The sequence below is a fragment of the Schistocerca americana genome, chromosome 2 (genome assembly GCF_021461395.2).
Source record: "Schistocerca americana isolate TAMUIC-IGC-003095 chromosome 2, iqSchAmer2.1, whole genome shotgun sequence".
Lineage (NCBI taxonomy): Eukaryota > Metazoa > Arthropoda > Insecta > Orthoptera > Acrididae > Schistocerca > Schistocerca americana.
The window spans coordinates 622,484,396-622,500,215 of record NC_060120.1 but is presented as its reverse complement, the minus strand read 5'-3'; the positions used below and the strand labels follow the sequence as shown (position 1 = coordinate 622,500,215).

The window sequence follows — 15,820 nt, the reverse complement described above, 5'->3', positions numbered from 1 at the left end:
ACACATTGTGAGACATCAAGGAATCACCAATTTGGTAATGGAGAGAGCTTGGGAGGCAAAAAGCACAGAGGGAGACCAAGACTTAACTACAATAAACAGTTTCAAATACACATAGGTTACAGAAGTCACACAGAGATGAAGAAGCTTGCACAGGATAGACTAGTGTGGAGAGATGCATCAAACAGTCTTCATACTGAAGACCACCATCACAACAACAACAGCTTCTTGTAATGGTATTCCTCAAGAAACATGACCTACAACATACATCATGTTCTACGGATTTAAAAAGTGTAAAATATGCATTTTTTTTAAAAGGAAAAAGTATTGTGGTGCCTAATTATTGAATCAGTTCACTATAATTGATCCAGCTTGAAACCACAGTCATAGTGTTCTTATCTGTATTTCTGTTCATAGATACTCTGTACACTCATGACTAACTCAGTTGTGATAGGTTAAGGTATTAATGATAATCCGCATCAGCTCTTCTTTTACCAATACTTGCAGAGTGAACTGAAACAGGACAATTTTGCAGTTCCATGGAAGCAACTTGAAATTCTTGTGCTTGAGCATCTAGGCATCAGCCAAGTTCAATTGTTAGTGAAAATTGAAAAAAAAAAAAAAAAAAAAAAAAAGAGGGGTGGGGGGGGGGGGGGGGGTGGTGGTATGTCGTGGTGGTGGTGGTGAGTCAGCTTACTTGTCATCATGAAATAAATTTGTTTAAACAATCATTATAAACATATTAAAAACAATGACAACTTGATACTCCATCTTGAATTAGCTTCAAGCTGAAATTTTACTTTAACAAGGAAAAAGCACCATAAAATTTATGGAAGTATTCTGCTTGTACCTTCCTGAAGATGAACAAATCTGCAGGCAGGCCGATTACACAGCTGTCGGTTAAAATCTTGGCACACCGGGAGGGTGTCCAGTAACTGAAACAGGAAATTTATAGTACAGAATGTAACATGACTCCAATAAAAACTATGCTCTCATTTAGCAATAACAAATTAGATGATAAAAAATGTTTCTTCACTCTGTTATATTATATATGATATTTCATGTGATTCAAGTCACAGCTATATTTGACAGGAATGATTACCAAGCTACAGAAACATGTAACGTGCATTTCTTAAATTCATGTAACAATTAAAAATGCAGATATGGACATGCGTTACTATATATTTATATACTACTCTGTTTCTGAAAACCTCACCATAACTATTGCTTCTCAGCATTCAACAAGTGACATAGTTTCCTTGAGGGTTAATATAAAGCCAAAACCAGACAAATTACAAAGAAGTATCACATGCATCACTGCTTAATCTGAAATTTGCTGTTCAGATTTTCTAAGAAATGTGCAAAAACAGAGATTCTTAAACTGTTCAAAGCGCATGTTAAGTCCTACCATTAAACTAAGGAATGACAGATTTTTTTCTGTAAATATGAAATCTGTTTTTTATGTCTTTTGATCTCTATATAAAACAATATGAATTTGGATAAAAAACAGTAACATGAAATACGATGAAATAAAAGCTCAACTACCTGTCCTTGATCATCTGTGTAGACCACAAAAGGAGCATTTGCGGGCACTGTGGCTAGAGCTTGGTGCCCGAACCAAACGACATGCAGCGTAACAAGCATGTGGCGGGCGTACGTGAGAAGGCAGCAGTGCAGGCCAAGGGGAAAAGCACAGCCAGATGCGCATCAGCGTTCATTACCATTTTATGTTTCCCCACACCGCAGCAGCACATTCCGAAGATGGTGTACGTATTTCAATAATCCACAGCGGCACGACAATCCGTTGCATTCCATCAAGGCACACCAATGTTTAAACCACCAATACGCACACACATAACACAAGATAACGAAATAAAGAGTTGTTTTATTATGTAATTTTTGAAGGATTGACAGTTAACCGCCACACAGTAACAATGAGAGGATATTAAAAATTTGATATGTCGAGGAAAACGGAACAGTTCCGAGGTGTGGGAGTAGAGCGATTGTTGGCGTGCGATGGGAATCGTTATTCAGCCAAAGTGTAGGAAAGCATGAAAAAAAGAGAAATAGCAGAAAAATTACATAAGGCATGCGAAATATTAAGAAGATAGAAAACTTAATATCAAATACTAGTGTTAATTTGGCTATAGCTGTAAACATATTATCTCTCTCAAAGCTGGTTTATCACAGATAAGAATTACTGCTCAGTCCAAGTGAAAAACACTATTCTTTGCCCAACGTCACATAAAGCTACTACTGTTTTATGTCATGCTCTTTTCCTTAAACAGAAAAAAGTGTTTGATTTGAAGAAGTTCAGGATCTTTAAAAGGAAAACCGGTTGTTGCAGAATCTTTTGCATATTATGTGAATTTAATAGAAAAAAAATGCTCTAGATATAGGATAGTTAATCTTGTGTAACATGTATGTATGATTTAAATACAAACATATTATATATAAACAGGAAGGATTGAATATATTGGCAGGATCATTAGGATACAGTATCATATCTGAAGTACTTCATCTTAAAATTCAGTCTTTATTGACTCAATGTTGACAATTCAGTTCAATTAAGAGTGTTGTGGACACACACAATGTGATGTTTCTTTAAATGACTGTGAGGTACATTACTTACAAATCTCATTATCTGAATGATAGTGGAAAGTGTTAAATACATATGAAAGAACAAATACAAATCTTTACAACAGTAATATCAAACACGAAATTACAATTCAGTGCTCCACAGCAAGCTGTACTACATGGTTAATATGTTTCAATGCGCTTACCAACTAAACACACAACAAAGGTCTGAACAGTACACGCCATGAAGAGAAAATAGCAAAAAACAAACCTACTGCGTGGTACTGCTAGTCATGCTCCAGTCTATAAAACTATTTACCTTGGCAATACTAGTTATAGAATAGTGTTTGCTCAAACAGCTATCATGTACAGAATGTATTCATAAGCAGTGAAATAACAGCAATGTAATGATAGAAGAACTGTTATTTATATAAAAATTCACTCAGATATATTTGTTATTTTAAGAAACACACAGTAATGAGGGACCGTTTTGCAGACAATGTATAAATGCTCCAGTCTCAATAACTGACTTGTGTTGTTTCAGCATTTCCTTAAGGAAACTGGCATTGATGTTAATAAGAGGCATGAATGAATTAATAAAATGAATGTGTAGAATGTTAACAATACCATTTGAGCGGTATAACAGATGTATACATATAACCCATTTTGATTATATACTCATATTTAAATATATGTACATATAAGTCAAACAACAAGCACTGAAACTCTCTGTCAATACATACATGACCAGAGATATGGACATAAATTTATTTCATTGTATGCTGCTGTTCAAGTTTTTGGTATATATTTATTAACTTAAAAAAAAAGTAGAAATGAGATTGTGGGAGTAATGTTCAGAAAAAACTGCATTATAAATTTTCAGAAGTTTCTGAATATTTTACACTCTTCTCTATTAAATTGCTTTTTTTCCTGACATATTGTATTCTCAGCACATGAAAAACAGTGTTTACTGAAGAGAAAGCATGAAAAGTGTTTCTCAAATTTGCAAAAGCCACAAATGCATTCATTTTTCCGATAGTACGCTTTCCACATTTACAATGTACATAGCAGACAGTGCACTGAAGATGTCAAAAAGCAATATTTATACCCAAAAAGTCAATGAGAATAAATGACCATCTCTGTGATTATAACTTAATCATGCAACCATTACATAAATGTTGATTTCCGTGCTAGCATTCTAGAACTGTAGTTTGTTTCTTTTGTTGTAGACAGCTGTACATGTGACTGATACTTTGTTAACAGATTAGCTGTTACTATGCGAATACTGGTAGTAGCCCATTTCTCACACTGTTCTGCATTTCATTCACCCTTACTCCTTGAAATAAGCAGATTGTTTTACAAAGATGCAACAGATGTAAAGCTACAGGATAACAACAATCATTTAGCAGTTTGATATGAAGTTGTAATGCTACAGGTAGTGTGAAATATGACATCAAGTGCATTCACTACGCAAATAAGGACTTAGAGACAAAGACTGGTAGTAAATTAAAACTTGGACTTATAAATATATTTATATCGTATAGAATGAGTAATATGCAACAAATTATCTCTATTAATTTCAGAACTTTCTACTATTGCTAACTCCTGCAGTTCTGAACATTTGAGGAACAGGAATGAAGGTTAGTATTAGAAAAGGAATCTAACTGCCTTACCTGATGGTGCCGCTCTATAGACATGTAGAGAAAGGAACGGAACACTGGAAAACTAAAAATTTAATTTTATGGTTCTGTAATTAAATACTTTATTTATTTTGTTTCATGTAAAACTAAAATGTAGGAATATGAGGGGATGAGAAGACTGAGAAAAGAAGCATTAATAAAACAAATAATCATGCATTTCCAAGCATTATTATTACAAATACTGGCTGGTGTTTGTTTCTTTACATACAAAGATCAGCAGGATTAGACAATACAATACACATTTGTATGGAATACAGTCAAAACTCAGTGATGGCAATGGCAAATAAGCGTGACAAGTCAGGCAGACTGTAATAAAAACCCAAATCCTTAAAAATCAGTACAGGACAGTAGCAGAAGGCACTTTCTTCGGTATGCCACGAAATGAAGCGAGCATAATAATGCTGCAGTGTGTGACCCAATGCCCACTACAATTGTCTCTGTTGGGTAAGCACTTCCACAAGCATCTGATCAACATTACATTATAAGTATAAACTGGCAGACACTTCAGTGGTTACACAAAACTTTAATAGCACTTGAAATAAGGACAGAAATTAGATTTTTTGTTATAGCTTAAAACAACATCTTAGAAATGCAAAATGTTTTCATAATTAGTAGAATAAAATTCTCTTTAAATATTATATATTTTTATTTATATATCTTTCTATATCCTACTTTAAAAGAAATTATTTCATTTTAACATTAATACCAAAATATTAAAAACATAGGTCAATGACCATTAAGATACTATACTAACTTGCTAACATAGGAACACTTAAAAAGTAGAACTGTATGAATTCATTACAGCAGCACCATTTTACTTTAAATTTTTTAAAGAAAGAATGCCCCTTTAAGCAATTAATTATTTGTCAAGGTGCTGTACAAATATGAGGAAGCATACAGTTCCTTTATGAATTAACTACAAATATAAAAGCTCTCTACATAACAGATTATGTACTGGACAAGATTCCAATAATAAGAAGATTGACTAAAAATAACAAACAGATATACAATAATAAAACTACAACATTAAATAAGTGAATACATAGCCATAAATATGTGGCACATAGTGAACAGGGAACAGCATAACCCAAAAAGCCACCAGATGAGTTTGTATTCTTTAGAAGAGACTGAATATTATTATTCTTTTACAACTTGATATCTTTAATGTTGCTTATATGTACAGATAAATGCGAGTGCTTTGGATAGTAAGAAATGGGTCTTCTTGGGTTAATAACAGACAACTACTGTGGCACTAACTAACAGATTTTAAAAAGTATACAATGTCCATATATCTACCATGCTAAATTTCTACTGGTTTTGTTTATTTTATGCCCCACTGCATGCAAATCAGGGAGACAGGGAAATTTCATTGTCAGAATACAGTTCTCTCTGGCACTTAAAATTCAAAACAGTAAACATAGTTAAAACTTTAACTGCCTTTTACACTGTCTGAGTGAAACGGCACAGAAAACTGATACAAGGAACTATGCTGACAGAAGAACTGTTTATTTTCATACAGCACCACTGTCATACATAATTAGTTCTACCTAAAGTTAATTTATCACAGCTCGTTACAATGTCAATGTGACTACGAGCCATAAATGAGAGCCTCCCTTGGGTGCCCTCATGTGGCAGCATTCCTCCCCCAACATATATTAGCCACACACTTTTTGGTCCATTAGTGGCAAATGAATGACTTTGTCATAAGACAGGAGAATTTTTCATTTTCCCCTGTGACCTTTATTCCTCATAATTTCAGCTGAATTTTGACTAGACATTTTAAATGTTTATAATACACAAATGTATACAAAAATTTATGTAGTTTTCATCTTTTTGTATGGTTGAAGTGCTACACTTGTAATGACATTATTATTGTTTGATGGGGTTGTAAATGTGCCATAATGAGCCATCATATGGCTGAAAATACCATTACTGACCACAGGTGTGGGAGGCTGTGATACAACAGCGTATGGTGAAGGCATCAGTTGTGGCCTCAAAAACTGGTACTGGGGCATAAGGGCAGATGGATTAGGGGCTCTGTTAAAGGTAAACAGTCCAGGTTGTGGTTGTGGATAAGCCACAGGGTGTCCAAGACTAATCCCAGGTACTGTTCCAGGTGACGGAGTTGGAGGAGCAAATCGTGGAGGTGGGGGAGGCATTACAGCTACAGCCTGTTTGTTGAGTGCAACGCCAGTATAATTGAGTGCCATCATGGGGTTTATTCCAGATGCAGCCATCTTCACTGCTTTTGCATAGTTCTGTTGCGCTACTTCCTTTGCAGCAGCGGCAGCAGCAGCCGCGGCTGCTGCTGCTGCTGCAGCTGTCCCTGGATCAGAAGACTGAGATGGGGCAGGAATGCTACTTGCTGAGGGCACCTTCTCTGGTTCGTCCGACTTTGAAGCTTCAGCCACATTCACACTGCTGGTTCCAGGTGAATCAGTAGGGCTGAGGGAGGCACTAGTCACAGTGGCAGTGGGGGTACTCGAGTACTCACATGACACTGGGACAAATGGCTGCTGCAACTGCATCAGCTGCTGGTAAGTTGTGGTGTTGGGCTGGTATACAGGCATTCCAGATTTATCTGCAGCTGGTCGCTTATAGGGGACCATTCCAGGGAAGCCCTGCAAAGAGACTAACTTTTACTCACTTCTTGAATACAAATTGTGCATGGAAAATGTGATTAACAGACACTGACAACACACACTTATTTCTGAATAAATATCTTCATTTCTACAGATTACAAATTAAAGAACTTATGGATCTTACAAATCTGTCAGAGCAAAGACAAAAGACATTTAAATTCAAATTGGCACCATTTACATTCAATAGTGCAATAGTACTGCAATAATATGCCACACATACCAAAAGTAATCACAAAAACCCGTATGCACTAGCCAGTACCCGAATTTAGCATACATTTACTTGAGTGTAACAAGTTAACATTAAATCATCAGCATCAACATATTCCTATGATCACATGTGAAAGTCCATAAATGGAACTTCATTTACAAACAAGACATTCAGAAAAAATGTTCTTGTAGATGTTAGCTTAGAAGGCAGTTTGATAAAGTTTTTACCCAAAAAATATGCAGCAAATGACAGTTTTCACTTCAAATGACAGTTTCACTTCTGTTTGTGCAGTGGATGTAAAAATCTTTGCTACAATTCATACACTTACGTGCAACATTTTAAAGGCATTGCTTAATTGAAAATGACGATTGTACACAAGAGCAAAATGACTTTTCAACAAAGTTGTAAGAGGAAACTGTACGGTGAACCTCAAATTGCGTTAAAGCTGCTGGAAAATAAAAAAGAAGTCAACTTTAGAATTTCAAATGAAAACATAGGACAAAATTATGACTTTCGAATAGAGCTCTCAAAATTGAATTTTAAGCCTAAAAAGGTTTATGGTACATTGTGCCAGTTCAGTGTCATCAAAAGCTTACACCATCTCACACCAGCTTAACAAGAAAGTGGGAACTGTTCATACTAGAAGTGTAACTCGAAGACTCTCACTTTTGTGTCTTTACTCATGTCTAACAACCAGAATTTTGATAGTACATTGTCAAAAAGTTCATGTGGTTGTCTTGACTATGTTTATGTTATTTGCTCAGTAATAGGCATTTGATATGCTTGTAGTAGTCAGACAATGTGACCTGAATTGCCAGGAAGCAAAGCAGGTTTATGCAGAGAGATACCTAGATTACCTAAAGTGGTTGCAACATGGTTTTGGTGGTTGGAGGCATAAATTCACAATACTGGCTGCACACAATTGACTCCTGATCATAACTAGTGATTCAGAGTATGTTTTAGAGATGATAGGGATGCAGAGGTTCTTGCTGCAATAAATCTCAAACGACATCTCTCCACACAAAAATTGCTAGTGCATTCTGAAAAGTAATGCCTCTGAATTTTTTATAACTCTTAAAGGTTTTTTACATAAAATAAAAATCTTTAACAGGCTACAGGCTTATTCTTCATGTCTACATATTTATTTCTCAACATAGTCACCCTGGTAATGAACACATTTCTCACAACAAGAGACCAGTTTGTTGATACTGTCACTGTAAATGTTTGAGACTGTTGATGGCACCATAGCGTCGCCTTTGCTTGGACCACTTCACCACTATCAAAGTGAAGTCCTCAGAGGTGTTCTTTAAGTTCTGAAAACAGTCAAAAATCAGACTGGGCCAAGTCAGGGCTGCACAGAGGATGATTAAAGACGGTGAACCCAAGGCAACAGATCGTTGCAGATATAGTGGCTGAAGGAGAGGATGCTCCATGTGTGGTCCAACTCCTCAAATTTGAAAATCAATAACAGCATGCTGTTTCTCATGCACCAATGTAGTCACTTTACACACCTCCATGTCACACACTACAATTCAGAGCCCTCTAGCTGCAGAGGGTTGCAAATATGTAGAAATGAAGAACAAACATGTAGAATGTTAATGTTTGTTTTATTTAAATAGCTTTAAGGGCTTTTTGCATACAAAATTTGGAGGCGTTACTTTTCATGATGATTTCGAAACCACATTCATCAGAGGGGAAATGATTTTGACAAAAGAATCATCCACTCCAACCGATTTACAAATCAAAATTTGGTCTTCCAGACTTCCATTCTTTGGACTACTGAACACACTTCCAAACACAATAACAATGTAAAAATTCATAAGGTTATACCAGCAAGACAATCAGCATTTCTGGAACACAAATGTTTGGTGTAGCTTCATCCATAATCAAGGTACTGGACCTTCTTTACAGTCAGCTGTATGGTCAGCAATTCTCTAAATTTCTTGAACATGCATTGACATATTTGCTAGAAGATGTTCCACTAGCTGTATGGATGTTAATGTGATTGCAGTAATTGCAGTAATATGGATATCTGGCACATATGGTCAGATTTTCATGATTAATGGAATGGTCATAAGATTTAACTCATCTTGATTATTTATTCTGCCTACGTCCACAGAAAAGAGAATTAAATTGTAACCAGTTGCCAAGATGGCACAGCCTTCTATCATATTCAAGAAATAGCTGACTCTTTACTGATATTTGATGTTTTTATTTAAAAACTAAAATAATCAAACTACCTAATGAAAAGAAGGCTTAAAATATCCCAATATGGTCCTGAATACTGCACAGTGATGTATGTCACATGACATGCTTGTCGAACCAATGGTCTTAACTATCTGGTAGTACCTGTTGGTAATCTGAAAAATATCTAATGTGCGTTTAGGTGAACACGTACTACAGTAAACAGTCCTATGGAGTTACACAAGTGTACTAGACTGGAATTCAAACCCGGATCTTTCCCTTTTGTAGGCAACACCTCAGAGATTGAGCCTTCAAGTATACCAATTGACCTGATTTTAATCTCTATTCTGACAGTATTTAACACACACTTTTCCAAACACCATATTGTGTGTCACCATACCTATTACTACCTCAGAAAGAAACAATGTGATGTGGAATGTGAAATGTAAATTGGATTCTGGAATTTCCAAGGTTTCAGAATAATGATTCACTTCTTAATTTATCAAGGAAGATATCTATTTTCCCTATTTCATATGTGACAGAGCGAAGTGAAAATTTCTCAACATGTTTGCCATTATCAAGGAAACTCAGCCTGAGAGAAATTGTGGAAGGTGATTTACTACCAATAATTACTTCTTTGTAACATTCTTGCTACGTGCCAAGTTTGTAAGATGATATCCTACACCATAGAATCCAGTTCTAGAACTACTGACTGATCTTAAGAAAAACTCAACGTAGAGTATCTCTTAATGTGCTGTTCAATACTAGCTTCAAATATTTCATCATACTTTTCCATTAGAATTAGAATTTTATGAGATCGTATGTGGAAATGAGGAATGTGCTGCCCACTGTTCTCTGACTCTGCTCAGGGAACCATTTGTAGTATCTGCATTTGAAATTTTCCATCCATTGTCAGTGCTTGAGGACTACAAATAAATGAGCTTGTTATACAGTGTAAACTTTATTCAAATCACCTATATGGGAAAAGTTTATCCAAAAGTACTCTAGTCACTGTTTGCAACCTTTCCACCCTACTACTCTGCCCATTTCAACCATCATTTCCCCATTTCTTAAATTTATTATTTTTATAATTCACTGGATTTACTTGGTTGAGTGATGCCAAAACTTCAAGAACATAGTCAAGACACCAATGGTAAAAATTATTAAGTGACAGAAAATCAGTAATTTTTTAAATTAAAGGGTATGCACATTAAAACAATCACATTTTATCCTAAACGCTAAAACTGATCTAAACTGTCGTGGCTGATCTTAGCTATCAGGAAATGTCCCAATGTTTAAATCTACAACAACTAAAATACACTAAAATTGTACACATTTATGAAGTGAAAACTGACAAGAAACTTCCCAGTAAAGTGACTTCCAATTGCTTGACATTTTTTGAGAATGTAACTTGCAATGTAAAGCAGTCACTGTTCTCACAGCAGTCTCTCAATAACTTCTCTGGATAGAAAAACATACTACCCTCCAAAGTTTTGACAGAGTTAAATGTGGTTTTTGATTGTCCTTGAACCATTGACTTTGGCATAGTGGGGTGGCTTGTGTGTCTCAGTGATAAAGATACCTTTGATGTATGTGCAACTACATGAGAGAGAGATATCAGTGGAGAAATCTCACTAGCATATCATTCCTGCAAACGGGCAGCAATCTTTTCAGTAGCTGAAGGGACAACATTCAGAATGATTGATGATCTGTCCTGATAACATTAACCAAATTGGCCTTGCAATGTAAGTACTAAGATCAGCAGAAAGTAAAGGGGAAACTACAGCCATTATATTCCCCAAGGATATGCAGGTCTACTCTATAGATTAAAAATGATGACACCTTATTGGGTCAAATATTCTGGAGGTAAAATAGCCCCCCATTTGTATCTCCAGACTGGGGCTACTCAAGAGGATGCTGTTATCAGAACAAATTAATTTAAGATTTTATGCCCTTAATTAGGCAGACAGATTAGAGAATTTAAGAAAAGAAGTGGACAACTGAAGTTGGATAAGTCAGAATTAGTGAAGTGCAGTGACAGGAAGAACAGGACATCTGATCAGGTAATTACAAGGTTATTAACACGAAATGAAATAATGGTAAAGCATGAGTACATCCTGTATTATATGAAATTAGCAAATTCAGGTGAGCTACTGTGAATGGAACAGAGAAAGCATTATCACCCTACTAGATCCACACATGATGAGGAGACTGAAAGAAGGTGTGATGATGGCATAAAAGAAATTATTCAGATCATTAATGAAGATGAAAATTAAATTGTGATGTGGGGCAACAATGTGATAGCAGGCAAAAGAGGAGAAGGTAAAATATGAGGAGAACACTGACTGCAAGAAAGCAGTGGAAGGGAAAGCTATCTGGTAGAATCTTACACAAAGCACAATTTATCACTGTTACCACTTGGTTTAAGAATCTTGGGAGAAGGTTGCCTGATGGAACAGACCTAGAGATACCACAAGGTTTCAGACAAATTATAATGGTAAGACAGAACTTACACTGCAGATTTTAAATTGCAAAATATTTTGAGGTGTAGATGTGGACTCTGACCATAATTTATTGGTGATGAACAGCAGATTAAAACTGAAGAAATTATAGATAAGTAAGAACTTATAAATTGAAAGAACCACTGGTTGTTAAGCAGCAAAGGCAGCATTAAGCAACAAATGATTGAAACAATGGAAATAAATACAATAGAACATAAATAAGCAGCTTTGAGACACAAAATAGTCAAGGGAGCAGATGATCAAATAGGGAAAAGGATAAGGTCCAGCAGAAATTATTGGAAACACATGAGATGTTGAATATAACTGGCAAAAAAGAAAATATAAAAATGCAGCAAATGAAGCAGGAGAAAAGGGATACAAATAGCTAAAAAATGAGACTGACATAAAGTGGAAAATGGAAAACAGGAAAGGCTAGAGGAAAAACTCAAAGCTGTTGAAGAGAGAGATGTTGCCAAATTAAAAATTAAAGAAACCTTTGGAGAAAAGTGAGGTAGCTGTGTACCTCATACAGGAAAGAGCAGAAGGCTGGAAGGTAGAATTAATACACTGCAGGGCTGCACAAAGGAAATGAGCTTTAAGATAATATTGTGGAAAGGGAAGAGGAATTAGATGAAGATGAGATGGAAAGTATTATACTGAGAGAAGAATTTGACACTGCACTGAAAGACCTCAGTTGAAACAAGGCACCTGGAGCAGATCAGTTTCCTTCACAATTACTGAGATCTTGGGAGAACAAACCAGCACAAAGATAAAGGAGACAGACAAAATACTCTCAGACTTCAAGAACAGCATAATCATGGAATTTTGAAGGTGGGTGTTGACAGGTATGAATATTACTGAAGCATCAGTTTAATAAGTTATGCTTGCAAAATACTGATGCGAATTATTTACAGGAGAATGTAAGATTGATACAAGCCAACCTCATGGAAGATTAGTTTGGGTGCTGAATAAATCTAGGAACATTTGAGGCAATACCAACCCTACAACTTATCTTAGGAAGAGACTGAAGAAAGGCAAACTTATAACATTTGTTTATTCAGAGAAACTTTCAGCAATGTTGACTGGAATGCACTCTTAGAATTCTAAAGATAAAAGGGAAAAAATACAAGGATTTAAAACTTGTTACAAAACCAAACGGTAGTTATAAGAGATGAAGGATGTGAAAGGAGAGCAGAAGTTAAGAAGGGAATGAGACAGGGTTGCATTCTGTCCCCAATGTTTACTCAGTCTCTCAAGAATGTGAAAGGGAAGCAGGATTGAAGTGGAGAGTGAGACAGGTTTGTAGCCTAACTCCCTTATTATTCAATCTGAATAGTGAGTGGCAGTAAATAAAACCACACAGAAATTAAAAAAGAGCATTAAAGAAGCTTGCCAACAGTATTGTACTTCTTTCAGAGATCCCAAGGAAGTTAGAAGATCAGTTGTACAGAATGTATGCTACTGAAAAGAGGGACTATACACATATGATGGTAATGAATGTAGTTAAATGAAATCAGGAGATGTAGAGAAAATTAGATTAGGAAATAAGACATTAAAAGAAGGACACTTTTTGCTAGGTGCACTACAAAATATCTGATGATGGCCAAAGTGGATGGCATATAAAATGTAGACTGGCAACAGCAAGAAAAGTGTTTCTGGAAAAGAGAAATTTCTTAAAATGGAATGTAAATGTAAGAACTGGAAGTTATTTCTGAAGGTATTTGTGCAGAGTGTAGCCTTGTATGAAAGAGAAATTTGCTCGCTAAACACTTCATACAAGAATAGAATACAAGCTTTTGAAATGTGATGCTGCAGAAGAATGCTGAACATCAGAAGTGTCAATAAGATAACTAATGAAGAGGTATTGAACCAAATTTGGGGAGGGGGTGATGTATGGCACTAAAAGAAACGATAGGTTGATAGGAAATATTCTGAGGCTTCAAATGATTGCCAGTTTGGCAACAAGAGGGAAGAATGGGTGATAAAATTGTAGAGGGTGACCAAGGCTTGATCACAGAATGCAGGTTCAAATTCAGCTGTTATGGAGAGATGAAGAGGCTTTCACAGGATAGACTAACCTGGAAAGCTGTACCAAATTAGTTTTGGACTAATGACAACAAAAACAGGTCTATTACTTCGGAAACTGTGACACTGTGGTATTAGTGACACACCAATCGCATGGCTGAAGTCTCATTGGATATTTTACCACAAAGCAGCAAAAATATGAAACTAAGCTCATAGAAGAGGAAAAATGAAATCTGACTTCCTTCAGTGAGATCATTAGATGCTGCACTTCTGTTTCTGATCTACCTAAATTACTTACTAGAACCTTCCAAAGACTATTAACAAATGTCCCAATCTACTACAGCTGAGACAGTTTTAACATGTTCATAATTAAATCAAGGCACATAGCGTAACTCTTCTATTTTTGAAAAAATTATTCATTCCTCAGAAAAATAAAATTATGTGCAGGCCACAGAATTAAACAACAAATATGGTTGATCCCTCATAGACTGAAACTCTGTCTGTGAAGCTACTTCATGTCTAAATAGTACAAAATAAATGAATAAATAAATAGTGATCAAAACAATGAAGAAAGCTGGTCAAGAAGTCTGATCAAAATGGACAGTTCAGCATTTCAATCAGTATTTATAATGTTAATGTCTTGACAATTTTTCTGACAATCTGCTCACAGATGTAAGACAAGAGTTTGGAATCTCCTGTAATTCAAAGCTACATTAATTTAAAACTTCCTCTTAAAACTGTAGGAAAGAGTGTTCACTGTAAACAAGTCTCCATTGCTGTATGATACAATTAATAACAGTGATAGTCAGTTCCCACATCCCTGAGAAGTATATTCTGTGATGGGATCTACTGAGAACATTTGTATCAGTATACATGTGTGTGTGTGTGTGTGTGTGTGTGTGTGTGTGTGTGTGTGTGTGTGTATTTCTACCTCCCTTGACCTCAAATGCTGAGTGATCAGTCTCTTTTGCCAAATCAAAGAACCTCAAATTCCAAATGCTACCATTTTTGTCACCTTTTGTTCATGTGTATGCCTGCAGCTGCCAAGTTCATACAGGTAAGTAAAAATATCAGTTTGCTACATTTATAAAAGGGGTAAAATTAAGTTATCATCTTCACAACTGATAACCAACTGTAATATGTAATCACATTGTTTTTACCGGTGCCTTGTAATGATACAAAGTTTTCAGGTTTCCAGCCAGATAAGCTCATCAGTGACATTTCAATGAGTATCACTTTTTTCATCTAATGGGAAATTCAGTACATTTATTTATTTATCATTTGATGACAGGAGAAAATTCCAGACAATAAATGTACATGTTTCTATACAGATACACACACACACACACACACACACACACACACACACACACACACAACAATCTCAGGTTCACAATGAGTTAAATCTCAGGTTCACAATGAGTTAATAGCCCTAAGTTCACATCAGTAAGCCAGCCAGAAACTTCTGCAAACTAACAGTGAAGGCCTTCCAACGTTTCTTTGAAGGCTCTGAGGGAGCATTCAAATGTTATGTGATGTACAGTTTGCTGCTCTTCACATTGAGGAGTGGGCTTCCATCCCCATTGGTACAGCAATATTCTGCATTTGCACTGGTCAGTTCTGATGTGATTCAGTATTCACCAGTGTTGTTGGGGGTAGATGAAAACCTGCTGGTTGCTCCCAGGGAGTTTTAATTATTTGGTGATTAACCAAGGAAATCTGCTCCTGCCACTCTCTGATTGTTACAGTCATGTTGAAATGAATGTTCTGCAGACTGATTGCTGTGCACAACAATGGTTTTCCAGACCTCATTCCCTGGAGTTCTGATAATGAAAATTCTGAATGAATTGGCAATTCTGGATTTTTTAAAAATTATTATTGTCCACACATTTAGAAATTACTGTGGTCTTCTTTGCCTAGTCAGCATTGCGGGTCTCCTGTATCATTCCCTATGCTCCTCGGAGTATGGGACATCATCATCATCAT

At 35.9% G+C, this 15,820-nt stretch overlaps 1 protein-coding gene across 10 annotated transcripts in view; it reads right to left on the bottom strand.

Moving 5' to 3' along the window:
- The window catches only part of LOC124596278 (protein muscleblind-like), a 590,664-nt gene that overhangs the window by 25,658 nt on the left and 549,186 nt on the right, over positions 1–15,820 (bottom strand). For 9 of the 10 annotated variants that reach the window (XM_047135366.1, XM_047135363.1, XM_047135359.1 and 6 more), the window contains one exon: positions 4,427–6,895. In XM_047135366.1, coding sequence (XP_046991322.1) covers positions 6,089–6,895 — 807 coding nt within the window. In that variant the 3' untranslated portion in view covers positions 4,427–6,088. Of the gene's footprint in view, positions 1–847; positions 933–1,542; positions 1,602–4,426; positions 6,896–15,820 lie in introns of those variants that run through there. The other variant, XM_047135367.1, reaches the window with a different exon arrangement.